Raw genomic sequence first — 22,725 nt, 5'->3', positions numbered from 1 at the left:
GGTAAGTCAAACCAGTTCCTCAGGGAATATACCAGACGAACCTCACTTACAGGTGGGGGGAAGGTTAAAATACTTCTTAAAAGAATGGTGTTGGGTTACTAAGGATCCATTCATACTGCACAGTATAGAAGGATTCAAAATTGAGTTCAATTTGAATTCATCACCACCACCAACACATTCTAATATTCGCACATATGTCTTTTCCCAAAGAGACAATGAATATACAAAAAGAAATTGAAACGTTATCTGACAATATGTTATTGAGAGGTCATACACAGAACCTCACCAATTTATATCCACTTTATTTCCAAAAGAGAAAAAAGATGGAGGGATCCGTATTATTTGGATCTTACGGAACTCAATACATATGTGTAATATAAACACTTTAAAATGGACAATTTTGGAACAGCAACTCAGTTGGTTTCCAAAAATGGCTATATGGCATGCATCGACCTCAAAGATGCATACTATTCGGTGTCTATTCACAAAGAGTATAGGAGATATTTGAAGTTTACCTGGATGGGTCAATTATGGCAATACAAGGCTCTGCCAAATGGATTGACATCAGCCCCTAGACTGTTTACCAAATTACTGAAACCAATTCTGGGGCTGCTAAGATCTCAAAATCACATAGTCATGGCATATTTGGCGACATTTTCATCTTTGGAGTCACCAAAGAATTGGCAGAAGCAACAGTCAAGGCAACCAAAACCCTGTTTGAAAAACTTGGGTTCCTAATCCATCCAGTTAAATCAAAATTAACTCCTACCAAGGTAATTGATTACCTAGGATTTACTATCAATACAGTAACCATGTTGGTGACTTTGCCTAAAGGCAAACAACAAGACTTGAGGAAAGCCTGCAATGATCTGATAGAAAAACACAAACCAACTATCAGACAAACAGCAAGTGTAATTGGCAAATTGGTAGCTACCTTTCCTGCAGTACGCTACGGACCTTTGCATTACCAGCATTTACAGCGGGCAAAGGAACGAGCATTGAAATTGCATGTCAGTTTGGCAAATCAATGCGGTTACCAACTGAAGCCATTATTGAACTACAATGGTGGATGGCAAACATAAGACTCAGCTCAAGAAAAATCTTACTTGAGAGCCCATCAGTGTTTCTCCAAACCGACGCAAGCGGTTTAGGATGGGGAGCCACAAACACAGTCAGGAGCTGTGAAGGCAGATGGAATGAGCAAGAGTCTACTATACTCCAACTATATGGAATCAATTGTCTAGAATTGTTGGGGGCACAATATGGGCTCAAGTCTCTCTGTAACAACATGCAACATGTGCATGTTCAAATTCAGATTGATAACACTACTGCGGTAGCATATATCAATCACATGGGTGGTGTAAAATCTGTATCCTGTGACAGATTATCTAACCTCATTTGGCACTGGTGCATCGAGAGGGATATTTGGGTCACGGCAGTATATCTACCAGGAAGATATAACACGGTGGCAGATGCAATGTCACGAATGTTTAATGATAATATAGAATGGATGTTGAATCGTACGGTATTCAATGAAATAACTATACGATTTGGCACTCCAGATTTGGATCTGTTTGCATCTAGATTAAACCATCAATTACCCAGATATGTGTCCTGGGAGCCGGACCCAGGAGCAGAGTCAGTGGATGCTTTTTCTCTAAACTGGGGAGGAATATATATTTATGCTTTCCCACCATTCTGCCTCATAAACCGATGCTTGACTAAAATCAAGCAAGACAAAGCCACAGGCATTTTAGTAGTACCAGATTGGCCTACACAAGCCTGGTTCCCGAAAATATTGGGGATCATAGTCCAGCCATTAATGGTTGTACCTAAGAGGAGAGATCTCCTAGTAAACCCAGTTTCAGGGAGCAACCATCCACTTTCTGACTGGATTAATTGTTGGTTTTGCAGATTCTGAGGAGGCCATTTCAAGACATTGGACTATCCAAACGAACTGTGGATGTCATCACAAAGGCATGGAGGGACAGTACCAAAAAACAGTACGCCACTCATATTAAGAAGTGGGAAGCTTTCTGCCATGCAAACGATAAAACATACAACACAGTTCGGATAACGGATGTCTTGGAGTTCCTATCAGCCCTGTACTATGACTATAAATTAAGTTATAGCGCAATCAACAGTGCCAGATGTGCACTATCCTCCTATCTGACACTGGAGGCAGGGCACGGGCCGATAGGAACGCACCTCTTCGTAATAAAATTCATGAAGGGAATTTACAATTCGATACCCCCAAGGCCTAGGTACACGGACACATGGGATGTGAGCATGGTACTGACCGTACTTCGTCAGTGGGAACAGCCAATGGCCTTATCTTTGTCAAAACTAACATTGAAAGTGGTTATGCTGATGGGAACTTACCAGTTTGAAGTTTGATCTTGATTTTATGAGGAGTTACGATGAGCGATTACGTGCCCACCGCTCCCACCCTCATATTATCAAGGTCATATGGAACTTCTAGTTTTTCACAATCTTACTATTCTCAGGTCTTCTTTGTTATCTGTGATTTAACACCGCTGCTTTGAAGATTGACGCGCACGCAGACGGACGGCCCTTCTTCACGTAATCGCTCATCGTAACTCCTCATAAAATCAAGATCAAACTTCAAACTGGTAAGTTCTCATTTAATCTTACTATTAAATGGCGGAGGAGACTTGATGGGCTGAATTCTACTCCTATTCCTTATGACCTTATGATAAATACAGAATTGACATCTCCTGGGATTAGGAAACCTATTCAAAGACTAGGAGTGTAAACTGGTCAATAACCAAAGAGAAAAACATGGAGCCAGCGAACAGTTACAGCATTTATACACCACTTGCCTCATAATGCACTTCACTGGAGCATTGACAAAAAGTTTATGCTGACCAAAAGATTGGCTGGAGGTAGTTTAGCAGAGCATCTTGAGAGAAATAGATACACAGTGAGAAAATTCCAGTGCTTGAAACTTGGGCTGCTGAACATACAGCCTCCCATTTAGGAAAATTAAAGCCTTAAACATTTAATCAGCCTGCAGATGAGGATCCTGGAGATATGGGGATGGCTTGTTTCAAGTTCAGTATAAGATTATATTGAATGCAAGCGGCAAGGCCAGTGAGGATGAAAAGTGTAATGGTTACGTTGCAGATCACAAGCAGATGTTTGTGCGGGGATGGGAAGAAAATAAATTGGCCAGATACATATTACTATAGACCATTCATCAATCATATTAAAAATGTGAAACCTGTGACAGCAGTCCCAATCGTAAACTGTTATCGTACTGAAACAGAAAAACATTTACAAACAGTTGCAGATAATGGGACGTTTGGCAGATCGAGTATAAACTACAATTGATACAAACTAAAAACTAAGTTATCAGCCATAAAAATAATGGATGTAAACAGAAACATTTGTTTTCTAATCTAAGTTCATAATTGTTTTTCGCTATGTTGGACTTCTGTAACAAGATGCTGATACCAGTGGCACAGCAGTCGGTTTGCTGCCATACAGGTTCAATCGTGACTACATGCGCTGCCTGTACGGAGTTTGCACATTCTCTGTGACCACGTGTGTGCATCGGTTTCCTCCCACAGACCTGCAGGTTTGTAGGTTAATTGGCCTCTGTAAATTGTCCCTAGTGTGTAGGATAGAACTAATGTATGAATGATCAGTACAGACATTGGGCCAAAAGGCCTGTTTCCACACTGTAAGTCTAAAGCTAAAAACTGGATTATGTGATTTGATGTGATCTCTGACAACTATGACCAATGCAGGCCTGAAAGTTAAATTGCCTTTCACCAAATAGAAGTCCGATAAGGTGTTTCTGTAGTATCAAAATAATTCAAAGCAAGACCTATCTTTTGGAAAACAAGAACAAAGCATTTGGGTATTGGGAAAAAAAAACTAGAAATTCTAAACAGCATACTGGGAATAGAATAAACCTAATGAAATAGGTATTCAGAAATGCTTCTTGTATTTAAATATTTTATTCTTTTATTATAATTGAATTTCCCTGCCACTTGTTCCTTGGAAGCAGTGCACAACAAAATGCATGTCATTGTATAATAAAAAGCTATTTTTAGTTATTAGATTACTCGCAACTAGGGCAAATACCTCATAACAAGGCATGAATATATTGTTCAAATTAGAGATATATATTATATAAAAGGAAGTCCACACAAAGTTCTTGTTTTTTCTTTCATTAACACATTCAAAAGTGGATTTTAAGGGGAAAAGGCACATCGTACCAAAAAAAAAATTAAGTGTTAAGTCACATCTTTACTGGGCTATGAAACACGCCAAAGAATGTGGCCTTCATTTTATCTTGTTTTTAAACATTTGCACCTGTTTTGTAACAAAATATCAAAAATGCTCACCTTAGGAATTGTATAAGTTGAGGATATAAATAGCCATTTTAAATTCTATTTATATTTCCCTATCAATAACATTTAAATGAATTTAATTGTATAAACATATGAAATGATACTGCTTCAGGAAGCTAATTCTTTTAAGAGCATCTCTATACAGAAATCTTTTGTACACAAATTTTTTTATACACAATTATATAATTTCTTCCAAAAGTATTTGGGACATAATGCAGCTACACAGTGCTGATAATTCAAATCTTGCAGGCTGTAGTCTCGGACCTTTGAACAGTCATAAGCAAGGAAGGCATAGTCAGATATAGTCATCATGAACAGGATCTCCACTGACATCACAGTAATGTATGAAAATAGCTACAACTCGTGGGAATACACCACTTCGCATCTGCCGCCGTTCAGAGATCACCTCACCAATTGTTTCCATACAAATGTCTGGTGACAGTTGTCCTTTTCTCCGAGGAGCGTAGATTGTAGCTGGGGAAAATAAAAATAATCGCAAAATGATTACATCCGACGTAAATCAAAGCTGTTGAACATAATTTGGTTAAATAAGAACACACTAATTTTTAGGTCCAAAAATTTATTTTCACAACTACGCCAGTCATGCTTGGATAATGCAAGGAGCAGGAACCCAGGCTAACATTCCCCCCACTGCTGATGATGGATGATGACTCAGTATTAAAACGTTAGGCCACATGTCTATTATCACCAAGATATCCCATTTCCCCATCTGTAGCATTGTTTGTCTTCAGCCTTGTGTACCAAAGCATACTTATATTAACTTCCAGAAATGGCTTTTCCAATCTCAGGCTGTTACCTCCCAACCTGTTTAACCAATTAGAGGCTTTCCAAAACACTGCTGCTTATGTTCCATCCTCACAAAATTACCCACAATCTACAATTGGGTTCTCTTTAAGCCATAGATTAACTTTAAAATTCTCATTAATGTTTTCAAATTTATAAGCCTTTAAATATCAGTATTCCTTCAATTCTGGCATCAATCATCCACAAACATAAACTGCTCTACCAATGAGCTTAACCTCCAGCTGTCAAACCATGAAGTACAGAATTCCTCACCTGAATTTTTATTTCTCAACCTCTTTTCTTTTGTTTCAGACACTCTTTCAAGTCTACCTATGAAAGTTACTCCAAGGCAGTTTCAGTGACCTGGGTTCAATCCTGACCTCTAGTGGCGATTGTGTAGAGTTTGCACGTTCTTCCTGTGACGTGTGGATTTCAGTATCAAGTATCCTTTATTGTCATTCAGACTTTTCAGTCTGAACGAAATTTCGTGCCTTGCAGTCATAACATAGAATAAAATAACAAAACACACAATAAACACAGATTTAACATCCACCACAGTGAGTCCACCAGGCACCTCCTCACTGTGATGGAAGGCAAAAGTCTTAAAAGTCCTTGTCTCTTTCCTCCTTGTTCTCCTTCTGCGTTGAGGCGATCCAAGCTTCCGATGTTGTGACCCCGCCGGGTGATGGTAAGTAAGTCCCGCGGCTGAATCTGAGCTCCGTGAACGGGCCGGTTCAAGGCCTGGGGCGGTCGAAGCTGCCACCCTCCAGTCCAGCGGACGAAGCTGTTGTTGCAGGAGCTCCGGAGAACAGGTCACCAACTTGTGACCTGCGAGCTCCCACTGGGCCCGCGGCCAAGCCTCCGAAGTCGGATCGCCACCGCCGCCACAGCCCCGAAGTCGGGTCGCCGCCGCCGCAACCCCGAAGTCGGCCAGCCTCGCGTTGGTAGGTCCTGGCTGGCTCTGCCTCCGAAGCCTCGAGGTCGGTCCCAGTTGGAGGCTCCGCGATTAGGCCTCAGCGCAGATGGAGAAGGGGGATATGACAAGAAAAGGTTGCATCCCCCCCAGAAGGAAGAGACTAAAACAAGTTTCACCCCCCCCCCCCCCTACACATACACAGCTAAAATAAACTGAAACAAACTGTGACAACGGGACGAGAAAACAAAAAAAAAGAAAAAACAAACGGACTGCAGGCGAGCCACAGCTGCTAGGGCAGCGCCGCCACTTCCGGACCACATTTCCCACCACATCTCTAAAATATGTGGATTGAGGGGTTAATTGACCACCCTAAATTGCCTGTGTTTAGGTGACGGCTAGAATCAGAGGAGAGTTCATGGGGAAGATAGGAGAATAGAGTGGAATTAGTTTAAATGGGTGCTTGATTATTGGTGAGGTCTTGATATAACTATGGCTTAACTGTTGGTCAACTTCTCTAATAGGCTTAATGGCTCAGTGTCATGTTTAGCTGGAAAGAATGACTGAAATGCCTTGACGTTTTGCTACATTAAACAGTACTACAGGAAAATAACTTGTCATTCTTCTTTTTGAAGTGTTTGGGAAACAATACATAATTTATATACCAAAGTCCACTGGAAGTATTACACAACCTGAATAAAGATAACAATAAATTCCATTAAGACAGCTAAAAAACAGATACTTGAACATAAGGCTTTTGTCTGCAAAGTATGATATATACTGCACAGCATAAGCAAACCAGTTATTTGGCAAGGTGAATGACTGGGGGTAACGGTAAGAAGGCTGCATGTTTTTTTCTTTGACCTTTGTATATTCAGGCAAGGCTAGGATAATACTCTATTCCCATTTTATTGCAAACGGACTATTCAGAAGCGGGAATGTACTGTGGATGACACCATTGGCATCAGGATGACCCAATCATAGGGGAAAGATAAATTCCCTTACGTTTATTAATATACGTCTCATCTGACTACAAAGACAGACAAGGACTGAATAGTGGATAGAAAAGGGCAGAGCATCACACGGGGCTGGTCCCCCAACGCAATATTCCACCTCTCCACCAATTACAATATTGGTGGCCAGTGGGGGAGGAGGCTTTGGGAGGGGGGGGGGGCTTTCTGGAGCGCTAGTATGGGTGTTGTGGGCTGAAGGGACTGGTTTCCAGAGGGCTAGTATGGACATTGTGGGCTGAATGGATTCTTGGGCTGGCGGCTCAGTCACTCAAGCCTGTTGTGCTGGCAGCTCACTCACGGCTGGTGGGCTGGCAGTTGACACGGCTATTCCTGGAAATTCCAATTCAAGCAGGGTGTAAGGCCATCAAATTCAAGTGCAGTTTCATACCACTTCAAGCAGGGTGTAAGGCCACAAAAGACAGCGAGTCGTGACCTCTCCCTCCTCCATCTTTCAGAGACTGAGCCACGCCCACACTTCTGGGTTTTATAGTCCCTCCCCAGAAGGGGCGTGGCTTTCATGGCGTGATTGACAGGAGAGAGAAACTCAACATTTTTTAAACACTAATAACTCTTTTATTTTTCATCGATTGGAAAAATCCTCGGCACCTGATGAGCGGAGGGGTCTCTGAGTAAGATGGCCAAAAATCACAGCCGTACGTAGTAGCGTTTTTTCTAAAATCAATATAAAACGCAAACAGGAAGTGGTCAAAATTGGACTTTTAATTACATAGAAGGCAAGGCAACTTTAATTAGGCAACACAGCTTTAGCATTTCCAAACCAAAGGCAACACAGCTTTAGCATTTCCAAACCAAAGGCAACACAGCTTTAGCATTTCCAAACCAAAGGCAACACAGCTTTAGCATTTCTAAACCAAAGACAACACAGCTTTAGCATTTCCAAACCAAAGGCAACGCAGCTTTAGCATTTCCAAACCAAAGTCCTGATGGTCTGCATCCCGGGGTCCTCAGGGAGGTGGCTCAAGAAATAGTGGATGCATTGGTGATCATTTTTCCAATGTTCAATAGATTCAGGATCAGTTCCTGTGGATTGGAGGATAGCTAATGTTATCCCACTTTTCAAGAAAGGAGCGAGAAAGAAAACTGGGAAGTACAGACCAGTTAGCCTGACTTCGGTGGTGGGAAAGATGCTGGAGTCAATTATAAAAGGTAATAATGGGGCATTTGGATAGCAGTAAAAGGATTAGTCCAAGTCAACATGGATTTATGAAAGGGAAATCATGCTTGACTAATCTTCAAGAATTTTTTGAGGATGTGACAAGTAAAATGGATGAAGGGGTGCCAGTGGATGTAGTGTATCTAGACTTTCAGAAAGCCTTTGATTAGGTCCCACACGGGAGACTGGTGACTAAAATTAGAGCACATGGTATTGGGGGTAGGGTGTTGACGTGGATAGAAAATTGGTTGGCAGACCGGAAGCAAAGAGTAGGAGTGAACGGGCCCTTTTCAGAATGGCAGGCAGTGGCGAGTGGAGTGCCGCAAGGCTCGGTGTTGGGGCCGCAACTATTTACCATATATATTAATGATTTGGAAGAGGGAATTAGGAGCAACACTAGCAAGTTTGCCAATGACACAAAGCTGGGTGGCAGTGTGAACTGTGAAGAGGATGTTAGGAGGTTGCAAGGTGACCTGGACAGGTTGAGTGAGTGGGCAGATGCGTGGCTGATGCAGTATAATATAGATAAATGTGAGGTTATCCACTTTGGCGGCAAAAACAAGGTGGCAGATTATTATCTCAATGGGGTTAGGTTAGGTAAGGGGGAGGTACAGCGAGACCTGGGTGTCCTTGTACACCGGTCACTGAAAATTGGCTTGCAGGTACAGCAGGCAGTGAAGAAAGCTAATGGAATGTTGGCCTTCATAACAAGAGGATTTCAGTATAGGAGTAAAGAGGTTCTTCTGCAGTTGTATAGGGCTCTGGTGGGACCACATCTGGAGTATTGTGTACAGATTTGGTCTCCTAATTTGAGGAAGGACATCCTTGTGATTGAGGCAGTGCAGCGTAGGTTCACGAGATTGATCCCTGGGATGGCGGGCGGGACTGTCATATGAGGAAAGATTGAAAAGACTAGGCTTGTATTCACTGGAGTTTAGAAGGATGAGGGGAAGCTTATAGAAACATATAAAATTATAAAAGGACTGGACAAGCTAGATGCAGGAAAAATGTTCCCAATGTTGGGTGAGTTCAGAACCAGAGGCCACAGTCTTAGAATAAAGGGGAGGCAATTTAAGACTGAGGTGAGAAAAAACATTTTCACCCAGAGAGTTGTGAATTTATGGAATTCCCTGCCACAGAGGGCAGTGGAGGCCAAATCACTGGATGGATTTAAGAGAGTTAGATAGAGCTCTAGGGACTAGTGGAGTCAAGGGATATGGGGAGAAGGCAGGCACGGGTTATTGATAGGGGACGATCAGCCATGTTCACAATGAATGGCGGTGCTGGCTCGAAGGGCCGAATGGCCTCCTCCTGCGCCTATTTTTGTATGTCTAACACAGCTTTAGCATTTCCATACCAAAGGGAACACAGCTTTAGCATTTCCAAACCAAAGGGAACACAGCTTTAGCATTTCCAAACCAAAGGCAACACAGCTTTAGCATTTCCAACCTATATTAAAAGTGGTCAGTAAAACCACTCACAGCTTAATAGACATGTGTTCAGTGTTATTCAGAGCTCAGACTGAGAGGCGTGACACTCTCGCTCCCCCATCTTATAGTCCCTCTGGAAGGGGCGTGGCATTCAGGAGAGAGAATCTCAACATTTTTTAAACACTAATAACTCTTTTATTTTTCATCGATGGGAAAAATCCTCTTGTCCCGCGCAACGGAGGGAGACTCTGAGTAAGATGGCCAAAAATCAGCCGTAAGTGGCAGCGTTTTTTCTAAAACTCAGACCCTCTCTCACACCGCCTGCTGCTGAAAGACTCATCCATGCCTTCATCTCCTCCCGACTGGACTATTGCAACTCACTTCTCCTTGGCATCAGCTCCACCTACATCAACCGACTCCAACTGGTCCAGAACGCAGCCGCCCGACTCATCACCCACACCAAATCCTGGCATCACATCACTCCAGTCCTCAAAAAACTTCACTGGCTTCCCATCTCCCACCGGATCACCTACAAAATCCTGGTCCTCACCTACAAAGCCCTCCACCATCTGGCCCCCACATATCTCACTGACCTCCTCTCCCCCTACCAACCCTCACGGTCCCTCAGATCCACATCAGCCGGTCTCCTCTCCATCCACAAGTCCAACCTCCGCAGTTTTGGGGACAGAGCCTTCTCCAGGGCAGCTCCCAGGCTCTGGAACTCCCTCCCCCAACTGATCCGCAATTCCGTGTCCCTCCCCATCTTCCAGTCCCGCCTCAAGACCCATCTCTTCACCTCTGCCTATCCTTAGCCCCACGTCCCCGTCCCTTTTCATCTGTGCATTAATTGCCTCATGCTGTGTTTTGTATTGAATTCTGTCTTTACTTTGTGTACTAGTCATGCCTCTACTATTTATTTCATTCCCCTTACATGTTTTTCCTATACATGCTCAATTTTTGTAAGGTGTCCTTGAGACTCTTGAAAGGCGCCCATAAATAAAATGTATTATTATTATTATTATTATTATTAAAATCAATATACAGAACAACAGGAAGTGGTCAAGATGAGACTTTTAGTAATATAGATAAAGTGTAAATGTACAGCGAATACCTACTTCTCTCATCATCTTCAAAGTCATATCTTGCATAGCTGTTTGGTTCTGCAGTACGCAGGGAGCGAAGCCACGGGAAATCAGTGATCATGAAGTAAGGAGCTCCATCTACTGTTCCTATCAAAACAAAACCGTGAGTAGATCATCTCTCATAATGGAGAATATCTATTTTCTCAAATGTTAAGATGAAGAAACTAAACCATATCCCCAAAGTATTTAAAATAAATCGTAAATTTAAAGAAACCACTATGAATCTTTGGGATGAAAAGTATACACATGGGAGACGAGGGTGGAGCTCCTCTCACACACAATAGCTAAATGCATATTCAAAAGCACTGTCTGGATTCACATGGTGTGGCATCCATGCAACTCTAATTTGTAATGGCAAGAAACTATGGTCAATTAGTGCCTGTGCCCATGTGGGTGTACACAAGTGTACGGATAAAGTTGAAAGAAGTCACAAAAAAAATCAAACCAATAGTGAAAAATAAAATTTAAAGATAGAATAATTGCAGAATAATTAGAGCACAAACAGGCAAGTACTTCTTAACTATATTTCTTCCCTGATCGCCCCCATTTACACCAGCTCATCCTATTTATCTCATTTATTCGTAAAAGTAGGGAGTTCCAGATATTTTAATTTTTCTATTAATTCTTTAGTTACTTATGACCATCTTGTATTTGGTCTAGTTTTACACTGGTAACAAAAATCATTACCCTCTCCTCTGTTACCTTATTAGAATCTATTGGGTGATCCTGTAGTATTCTCTTTTCTAGGCCTATTCACTTTATTATTTATCCAGAGTTCTAATCTATGCAGACTATGCTGGATGGTCACGTGTTTCACTGGCAGAAGTTCATGGAGCCTCAGGGTAACCTGCCAAAGGCCACACTGTATGTCCAAGTAAAGAACTACCCATGTCAAAGAATGATCAAGGCTCTGATAGAGTAAGAGTCTCACAAAATCCAGCATTCTCTGACTGAGAGAACTGCCCACAATCCTGCATTCTGAAAAAGTCAGATCAGAACTGGTTCACTTACTATATGATGCCAGTTTTAAGCCACAGGTATGCCAGGAAGCAGAATACACGCCAACATCCATACGACACTTGGACCTGGATCTAGCAATAGTTACTTCTTTACGACAAATGTCGTGGATTTTGTCTCACAACCCCATCAATCTCCAATAAATAATTGACTTTACCTCATCTTCCGCTATCTACAAATATGTCAGATGACCTTGAAAACCTATGCAAATGTTGATTACCTTTCACATAACACAGCTATAACATAGGCAATTCTCCCAAATTCTGCATTATATAAAGCAGAATGCTCCATCATGTGGAGCTGGTGGACACGTTACCAGCAGATAGGAGACCCAAGTAAAAAGCTCAATAAACGACCACAGGGAAAACATTATTACACTCAATCCCTGAACGTTCAACCGTCTCCTTTATAGATTACAACTTGTTTTTCATTGCTATCCCACGTATATGAATAATTAGATATTCACAGAATTTGCATTTAGATTTTTCCACAAAGGGGGCTACTGGCTCTTTTAAGAGTCTAAATCTCCGCTTGAGGACAAAAATAAAAATCACTAAATTATAGCAACACCTACCCTCTAATGTGTAAATATCTCTCCCCCATGGGTACTTTGGATATTTCTTTACATCATCATCAGTCCGAGTGGCTTCTGGGAAGAACTCATACTTGATCAATTCTCTGGAAAATAAAAGTTTAAAATCGTCAATCATATATAAATCTCAAGCATTACTTACCTAGCAAATTCAAATTTGCATTGTCCTTTGTGAAATACATTTGGCGTTAAAGCATGTTTTCCCATGATTCAAATAAGTGGAGTCTTTTGTCATTACATCAGATAATGACTGATCTGTAACACAACTCCATTTTCCTGTTCTGAAGACTTAAGGTTATCCCTGCATGCTTTCAACCGTCCAGTCCCAAAGGAATACAATTCAATGATGTTCAACTGGTAATCATTAGGGCTCAGAATTGTATCATATATCAGTCAATTGAGCTTCAACATTCTGTCTTGTCTTGGGGACATTAAGTCCTGGATGGCCCTAAACTTTCTAGGATTTAATGAAAAGAAGACAGAGGTGATTTTGTTTGATCCCAATGGCTGCCGTGAACCTCCATTTGTTGATTTAGGCCCATTGTCACGGTACGTGAAGCCAACAGTTTTGAATCTGGGTTTTAGGATGGACAGTGACTTTAAATTAGATCGCCAAATAGGCGCGGTGGTTAAGTCCAGCTTCTTTCACTTAAGGAAGCTGGCAAATGTGAAACCCATTCTCGAGCGGCAGCATTTTGAGACAGTAATCCATGCCTTTATTACATCTAGGCTGGATTACTGTAACGCACTCTATTTTGGAGTTGCTCGTTCTTCACTGGCTCGTCTCCAGTTGGTTCAGAATGCTGCTGCTCGCCTTTTAACTGGAACTCGAAAGAGGGAGCACATAACTCCAGTTCTGGCCTCCCTCCACTGGCTCCCGGTGCTCTCTCGAGTTCATTTTAAAATTCTGTTATTTGTTTTTAAATCTCTGAATGGGCTCGCACCGCCTTGCCTCTCTGAGCTGCTCCACCCATACGCTCCTGCCCGGTCCCTCAGGTCGGCTGATCAGCTGCTCCTGGAGGTACCGAGGTCTAAGCGGAAGCTCAGAGGGGATAGAGCCTTCTCTGTTGCTGCTCCGGCACTCTGGAACGCTCTGCCGTTGCACGTCAGACAGGCCCCCTCACTGTCCATCTTCAAATCCAGTATTAAAACACATTTATACTCCCTGGCTTTTGACCATGCATGAGACTTTGCTCCTGCTTGTAGTGTTTTTTAATATTTCTTTATTCTGAATATCTTTACTTACTCCATCTTTTAACTGTTATTATTGGTGTGTATTAACTTTTTTGTCAATGATTAGTGATGTACAGCACTTTGTTGCAACTATGTTTGTTTTTAAAGTGCTCTATAAATAAAATTATTATTATTATTATTATTATTCAATATGCCTGAAATGTAATATCCAAAACTGAATGCAGCACTCCAGATGGTGACTGACCAAATTTTCTGTATATCTAAATACATAATTTCCTTCTCCCTTCATTACAGTCCCTTAAGGATAAGCTCTTGTGATTTGTGTATGTTCTCATGTCTCACTTAAATGGGAAACCATTTTGATTTGACTTTTCTGGATCCAAAATGAATGATCCCATGCTTCCTCAACTGAACTCCATCTGTCACTTTCATGCCCACCTCGCCTATATTCTTCTGCAATTTTCTGCTCACATCTGCAAACATTGATTGTGGTTCAATATCTGGATATCATATACAAACTTTCACATCCAAGAAGAGACAGCCCAAATGCAACGATTACCTTCACACATGTGGCACATCACCATAACACAATTACGAGGTGTGCATACAAGTATCAAGAGTGCTTTATTGTTATATGTCCCAAAACAGTTTTCAGGCTCCTATACATTCTTCCAGATGGCAGGAGAGAAATAAGATTGTGACCAGGGTGGCGTGGGTCTCAGATGATGCTGGCTGCCTTTTTGTGGCAGCGACTCTGTAGATCCCTTCGATGGTTGGGAGGTCAGTACCCGAGATGGACTAGGCAGTGTTCACCACTTTTTGCTTCTTCTCCATTTCTGGACATTGATGAAGCAATTATGTTCCAGGAAAACATTTTATTAAGTTGAAAAATACACAAAGTGCTGGGGCAATTCAGCGGGTCAGATAGCATCTCTGGACGACGTGAATAGCTGATGTTTAAGGCTGGGAACATTTCTTATTCATTTTAAAGTAACTGCTCTGGGTTGTGCGCCTGAGCCCAGGATTTCGGTCAAAAATTGAAACATTTAAAAATGTGTCAATATTGTGTTCCCATAGACTATGAAGTTTGTCCCAGCCAGAGCAAGCTGAAAGGCAGGTCATTACAATAATCATTTAAAAAAAATTTTTTAAAAGGTAATTTCTTCATCCAGCTCGTGTGTTATATTCATAATGCACATGTAAATCTCCAGAATTAACATGTGGTAAACTGTGGCCACCTTGCATGCAATACCAGGTACTTTCCTCACTTTTGGCTGAAGACAACTTTTGTTGCAAATATTTTGCACCTTGGTATAAATTAAAATGCTATTTTTGGTTATTCCTCATATTAAAATAAGAAACTGGGATTTTATTATTTATTACCACTTTTGTACTTTGTCCTTTACTTTTATATTAGTATAATTTCCACCTGACTTATTTTCCACTATTACTGGTTCAGATAACATTTTGTGGTTGTTCTTATTCTTGGTCAATGCCCACTTTGGCTGCAGTGTCTCTAAGTTGTACAGCCTACCCCTGTTGCAAAACTGGTAGTGGTGCCCCACTGACAACAATGTTTTCATGATCTATTTATGCCCTGGTCTACTATTATGTGATTAATGTAAGGAGTCTGGAGATTAATTCTATTGAAGTTATACTATTCGAATTTAGCTCCTCATTCCTAATACCGCACAGGCCCTTATTCAACTGTGTTAGGACATCAACTTTGTGCAAATAACATAGCCTTAACTCTCATTCGTGACAGGAATGGATATGTTCAATCTCCTTAATTACCAAAACCCTCAAAATACAATTCCTTCTATTCCCTCTTTCTCCATCACTCCAACCTAAATTACTGAATCCAAGATGCAGTGGCACAATGAACATTATTTCCAACAGGTAGAGCCTTGCAAGATCACATACTTCACAAGTGACATTAATCCCAGGCTGCCATTAAATACACTGTAAACTTATCCAACAGCTATTAAAAATGTGTTAATTCAAAATGCTAATTAACTCATTTAACACTATCTTTGAATACAAACCAAAATTAATATTTTTCCTCTGATTAATTTAGCTTATTTAGACGGTTGCATAGGACAACATTGCAAAAAGTAGTCCATTTGCAAAGCACCATGAAACCATGTACGAGAAAGGCACTCTAAAGTACAACTTATTTTATTTCATCTATTGCTGCAATATATATTTATTGTTTACTTAGAGCTGGTGAGCTTTTGTCATTGCTCGTAGTAGTAGTAGGCGCCTCTCGGTCATGACTGACCATGGGTGATGCATCCTAGTCGGATGCAAGCCTGGGCGATGTCATATGGAGGACAGGCTGTTGCCCATGCAGCACGTCCCCCCTCTCCATGTCGCTGTTCGATCCAAAGGAACAGCAGGGCTGTTATAGTTTGGCACCAGCGCCGTCGCAGGAGCTGCCAGAGCGAGGTTATAGACAACAACGACTCCGGATTTTTTTGAGGTTTACTCCTGGAACCTTTTCCATGACTGGATATGGCCACAAGGCAATGGTTGTTTTAAATCAGAGTTTTCCCTCTCCTAGATGGACTGCCTTCCCAGGCTGACAAGCCCCATCTGCCCGAGACTCGTGGAGGTGGGAGCGTCTACCTTCCCGTGCAAGTCTATAGCACTTGCCCATTGCTCGTACACTATTTAAATTTAGCAGGTCCTTAAATCAAACAAAGAATCAAATTGTGACTATATAATAAATTCAACATGTGCCCTTGGTCAATTCATATACGCCCTTAATTCCCTACTCAGAATTCCTCTTTAAATTTCTAATTTTTAAGTCCTGACTGATTATGGCACAGTGGTGCAGCGGTAGAGTTGCTGCCTTAAAGCGCCAGAGACCCAGGTTTGATCTTGATTAAGGGTGCTGTCTGCACAGACTTTGTAAATTCTTTGACTGCGTGGGTAGTCTGGTTTCCTCCCATATTCCAAAGACATGTAGGCTTGTGGGTTAATTTGCTTAAGACTTGCTATTTCAGCAAACAACGAAATGATTTGGATTTTTAATTAACAATTCATTTAAACTTTTCTGAAAAAGTTTCCTTAACAATTACAAAAGATAAACGATTTTTAAAAATGTACGATTTTATTCAGTTACCCAAACTTTGAGTAGCAGAAATACTTACTGATTAATGTTTGCTATCGTGTCCATCCAACTACGAATGCGAACCTTATTCCGCACATTTGGTGGGTTGCTAAACTCATGAATAATGCAAATGTGATAAGGATATGGTCCACTAAATATATTCCTTTCCAGTTTTAAAGTATCAACCTGCAATGCAATATGAAAAGTAATCAAAGATTAATGACATTATTGTGTTTTTAAATTATGTCATTAAAAACTATAACAGGCACAAAGAGATTTCTTATGAAGTGGATAACATTTCATAATTATGCACATTTTCTGAATCTTAGCATTCCCTGAAGGGACCTACGGTTAAAAATGGTAGAGATGTGGGGGGGGGGGGGGGGGGGGGGGGGATGATCTTTAACTTCCATTTAAATAATAGTGCTAACATTAATTTTCAATCAAAAATATTTTCAATGTACCAAAATTCAGCACAAAACTTTGAAATTATAAAAAGGGAATTAGACATCAAGCAAATGGAGTCTCTTTTGAATTTTTCATTCCTAACAGTTAGAGTCATACAGTGTGGAAACAGGCCCTTCGACCCAACTTGCCCACACCGGCCAACATGTCCCAGCTACACTAGCCCGACCTGCCTGCTCTTGGTCCATATATCCCTTCAAATCTGTCCTATCCATGTACCTGTCTAACTGTTTCTTAAATGATGGGATAGTCCCAGCCTCAACTACATCTTCTGGCAGCTTATTCCATAGACCCACCACCCTTTGTGGGAAAGATACCCCTCAGTTTCCTATTAAATCTTTTCCCCTTCACCCATGTCCTCTGGTCCTCGACTCCCCTACTCTGGGCAAGAGACTTTGTGCATCTATCCGATCTATTCCTCTCATGATTTTATACATCTCTATAAGATCACACCTCATCCTCCTGCGCTCCAAGGAATAGAAACGCAGCCTAGTCAACCTCTCCCTGTAGTCCTGGCAACATCCTCGTAAAACTTCGCTGAACCCTATCAAGCTTGACAATATCTTTCCTATAACATGGTGCCCAGAACTGAACACAATATTCTAAATGCGGTCTCACCAATGTCTTATACAACTGCAACAAGACCTCCTAACTTCTATACTCAATATTCTGACTGATGAAGGCCAATGTGCCAAAAGCCTTTTTGACCTCCTTATCTACCTGCGACTCAACCTTCAAGGAACCATGCACGTGCGCTCCTCGATCCCACTCCCCAGAGGCCTACCATTCACTGTGTAGGTACTGTGTCGGTTGGATGTTCCAAATTGCAACACCTCACACTTCTCTGTATTAAATTCCATCAACCATTCCTCAGCCCACCTGGCCAATCGATCCAGATCCTGCTGCAATCTTTCACAACCATCCTCAATATCTGCAAAACCATCCACTTTTGTATCATCAGCAAACTTGCTAATCTTGCCCTGTATGTTCTCATCCAAATCATTGATGCAGATGACAAACAGTAACGGGCCCAGCACCGAATCGAGGCACACTAGTCATAGGCCTCCAGTCCGAGAAGCAACCTTTCACCATCACTCTCTGCTTCCTTCCATGGAGCCAATTTACTATCCATTCAGCTATCTCTCCTTGGATCCCATGCAATCTAACCTTCCAGAGCAGCCTACCATGCGGAACCTTGTCAAATGCCTTACTGAAATCCATGTATACATCTACAGCTCTGCCCACTTAGACCTTTTTTGTCACGTCTTCAAAAAAATCAATCAGATTTGTGAGACACGACCTCCCACGTACAAAACCATGCTGACTATCCCTAATCAGCCCTTGCCCATCCAAATGCCTGTATAACCTATTCCTCAGAATACTCTCTAGTAACTTTCCAACTACAGATGTTAAGCTTTTGGACAGTTACATTACTTTGTCTTTTTTTAATTGTTCATTCTAGAGATTGGAGCATCAATGGTCGACCAATTTTATTGCCATCCCCCAAATAACCTTAAGATGGTGGCAATAGTGGGCTGCCAGCTTGATCTACTGCAGGCCACGTGGTCAAGGTACTTCCACAGTTCTGTTACATAAAATTCCAGTATTTTCAGGGAAAGATGAGGAAGTGTAAATAACAAGATGAATCTTTTAAAAGGTTAGTAAAGACATGATGGTCTCAATTTTCACTGTAACTCTGTGTTTGCATATAACACTTAACAGCTCTATTTGGAACAAACAAGGTATTATAGGGTGTCGTCCTAAATTCAGTGAGTATTACCAATATGGACACAGAAGATAAACCACAGTAGATGGGCTACAAAGAGAATGTATATACATACTGAGAGATAATCAGAACCTTTTCCCCCCAGGGTGGATATATCCGACATTAGAGGGCATAGCCATAAGGTGACAGGGTGAAAGTTTAATGGAGTTGTGTAGAGCAAGTTTTTTTTTTTTAAAACACAGAAGATGGTGGGGGCCTGGAACGCATTGGCAGGGATGGCGTTTGAGGCAGATACGATAGTGACGTTTAAGTGGCTTTTGGACAGGCACATGGAAATGCACAGAATAGAGGGACGTATCATGTGCAAGTTGATGGGCGTTCAGCTGGGTATCATGTTTGGCACAAACATTATAGGCCTAATGGCCCATTCCTATGCTGTACATGCTGTTATATACAAGCAGAAAATAGTAATTAAGACATTTCTTGCTTCAAAAACTAAAATCTTTAAAAGACATCGGAGTGTAATCTACAGTACCTACACAATCTATCCAATCAATGCTGAGACTATATATGCAATCAGTAACTTCCCTTTTACTCTATCTATTGCACTTGAGCTTGAACTGATTGTGTATATCTGATAGTATATCTGATCGGATAACATGGACAACAAAGCTTTTCACTGTACCTTGGTACGTGTGACAATAACAAACTAAAACCGACACCACAATAAACAGCCCCAGGAGTTGGACTTTCGCCACTCGATCCAGCACTGCCACTATTAAGATCATGGCTCATTCACTTTTCTCCATCCCCTTTCCTGCCATATGTTCACAACCCTAAATTTCCTTACGGATTAAAAACTACTTCAGCCTTGAGTATATTAAATAATTCAGTCTCTATAGTTTCCTGGGTAAAGGAATTCCAAGGACTCAAAGGTTTTGAATGAAGAAATTCTTGTGCATTTCAGTTTTATCTGGTCAACCAGTTACTCCGACATTGATCTCTGATCCTTAGCTCTCCTATGAATGGAAATATGCTCTCAGAATGGAAACAGTGTTACTGTTTCAGCCACCGAGGAATATAATACGTTTGAGCTCGAATGCCTCTCATTCTTTTAAACTCTAATGAATACATATCCCATCTATTCAACTGTGCATCATAACAAGATCCTTCCATGCTCATGATCATCCTACACTTCTTTGAACTGCCTTCAATAATAAAATATCTTTCTTTAATAAAAAGGGGCAAAACACTACTATATATAGGTACAAATGTTTGAACATCTGTAGCACAACTTACCAACTGTTAAATTCCAACCCACTTACAATAAAAGGCCGCATTCAATTCAGGTTTACAATTACCAATGCACCTCCATGCTGAATTCTGAATTTACACCAATCTTTGTGTCTGCCATTGACTTTTTCCATCTTGTAGGTTTTCCCCTTCAATTTGTATTGAAGATTGGTTCACAATTGCTCCTCACCAACGATCACCTATTTTCTTCCTTATCAGGATTTATTTTAGCAGGGAGTTATAAATTATCTCCTTAAATGCTTGCCGCTGCTCATCTATTGTTTTACTTGTCAATCTACTTGTGCAGTCAATTTTAGCTAATTCTATCTCCAATCCTTTATAATTCCCTAACTTAAGTTTAACAATCTTGTTTCAAACTCAATTTCACACCTTCACGATGAATGCTAAATTCTATCAGGCTGTCTTCACTAATTCCTCCGAGATCTTTTCATAAGATCATGTGACAGGAACAGAATTAGGCCATTCGGCCCATCAAGTCTACCATGCCATTCAACCATGGCTGATCTATCTCTCCCTCCTAACCCCATTCTCCTACCTTCTCCCCATAACCTCTGATGCCCATGCTAATCAATAACCTATCTCTGCTTAAAAATTTCTACTGACTTGGTCTCCACAGCCTTCTGTGGCAAATAATTCCACAGATTCACCACCCTGACTAAAAAAGGCTTTTACTCATATTATTGTTAAAACTGTCATGTTACATATTATTAAATCTGAGATGGCCCATTTTTTGATTGGCTCCACAACTTAATGCTCGAGAAAGCTATCCTGAATTCATAAATTTATTCTCAGTATTTTCAATTACATTGATCTATTTTATATATGAAGATTAAAATCAACCTGGGTTAATGTACTACTCTTTTTACAATCACATTATTTATTGATTTATACTTTATTTAAGTGTGGCTATTGTTTGGCAGAGTGATGGGAATATACTACATCTTTCACTGTCATTCTTCTTTTGCTTCTTTTTGACCTCCATTCAAATGACTCCAACCAACATCAGGCATGCAACTCCATGAAAAGGAGAAGCACATTACCTTGGACAGATAATACTTACAATAAAACTACTTTAAAATGAAATGAAATGTATATTTGGAAATATCAAGGATATTAATTATAATATTCATTTTAAAGATGTAAAAAGTTAAGTGCATTTCAAATTAAACTATGTTCATTCACCTGGTGCATTGGCCGGAGATAAATGATACGATTCCTTTCTGGAGGCATTCGTAAAATTTGGTCAAGGACTTGTTCAATGTTGAGCTTCCGACACTGTACATAGTCAAATCTGTTTACAATTGGTGCATTCTCCACCTTTAAGTGTTTCAGTACCCTGCATCGTGTAGCTTAAAAAGAAACACGTATTTACACATTGGATTTATGTAATCAATTGTAATTAAAGAATCATTTCGGCTAGATAGGAAGGCAACCAAAAAACAGTTTGATTCAGTGTACATTACATTGTTGATTCGATTCAACTACAGCAAGGTCATCTGTGATGCTTCCCTTTTAGTAATATCAGATCGAAGACGATGAGCATTTAACTTGGCACATTACTATCCCTTTTGTCTTACAGTTCCACTTGACTATTTCATCTCTCTTTACAGTCTACGCTTTCATTAAATTTTCCTTTTATTCTCTCCTCACCCTGCACCCCAAAAAATTATCTCCAGCCTTTCCCGGATCCAAAGGTATAAGTTATTTGCCTTCCATCACAGTGGGGATTGCGAGGTCGCTGAAAAAACAAGATGGACGTGCTCGGAGGGAGTGCTGTGAGTGCAGTGATCTCGGTGTTTTGCGGGACATGGCTCCATGAGGACATCCCAGAGTCTAGTGCGAGTGTGGATGGCTTTCTGACAGTTCTGGTGGACAGGGACTGCAGAGAGAGTGACAGTAGTTGTTAAAACTCTGGTCACATCACGATGAAGGAGCGTGTGTGGCCCGGACATTGAACTGATGGCTGTGGGTCTCCGCTTATGCTGTGTGCCCTGGGGATTCTCACACGCTGTTATGGAGGCTGTTTAAATCTATGTTTAACTCTTATGTGGTTATGTATCTTGTTGCTTTTTTGTATGACTGTTGGCAAATTAAATTCCTTGTATGTTTACATACTTGGCTAATAATAGACAATAGGTGCAGGAGTAGGCCATTCGGCCCTTCGAGCCGCCATTCCATGTGATCATGGCTGATCATCCCCAATCAGTACCCCGTTCCTGCCTTCTCCCCATATCCCCTGACTCCGCTATTTTTAAGTCCTATCTAGCTCTCTCTTGAAAGCATCCAGAGAACCTGCCTCCACCACCCTCTGAGGCAGAGAATTCCACAGACTCACCACTCTGTGAGAAAAAGTGTTTCCTCGTCTCCGTTCTAAATGGCTTCTTAAACTGTGGCCCCTGGTTCTGGACTCCCCCAACATCGGGAAAATGTTTCCTGCCCCGCCA

General features: G+C 41.1%; 1 protein-coding gene across 5 annotated transcripts in view; it reads right to left on the bottom strand.

The window, feature by feature from the left end:
- Positions 1 to 2,807: 2,807 nt before the first annotated feature.
- Positions 2,808 to 22,725, bottom strand: part of fbxo38 (F-box protein 38) — a 77,534-nt gene continuing 57,616 nt past the window's right edge. For 4 of the 5 annotated variants that reach the window (XM_033029562.1, XM_033029563.1, XM_033029565.1 and 1 more), the window contains 5 exons: positions 21,464 to 21,630; positions 16,817 to 16,962; positions 12,450 to 12,553; positions 10,832 to 10,945; positions 2,808 to 4,856 (listed from right to left, as the gene is read on the bottom strand). In XM_033029562.1, coding sequence (XP_032885453.1) covers positions 4,678 to 4,856; positions 10,832 to 10,945; positions 12,450 to 12,553; positions 16,817 to 16,962; positions 21,464 to 21,630 — 710 coding nt within the window. In that variant the 3' untranslated portion in view covers positions 2,808 to 4,677. The remainder of the gene's footprint in view (positions 4,857 to 10,831; positions 10,946 to 12,449; positions 12,554 to 16,816; positions 16,963 to 21,463; positions 21,631 to 22,725) is intronic. The other variant, XM_033029564.1, reaches the window with a different exon arrangement.

Source organism: Amblyraja radiata, chromosome 11 (genome assembly GCF_010909765.2).
Source record: "Amblyraja radiata isolate CabotCenter1 chromosome 11, sAmbRad1.1.pri, whole genome shotgun sequence".
NCBI lineage: Eukaryota > Metazoa > Chordata > Chondrichthyes > Rajiformes > Rajidae > Amblyraja > Amblyraja radiata.
This window is presented reverse-complemented; position numbering and strand designations above follow the sequence as displayed.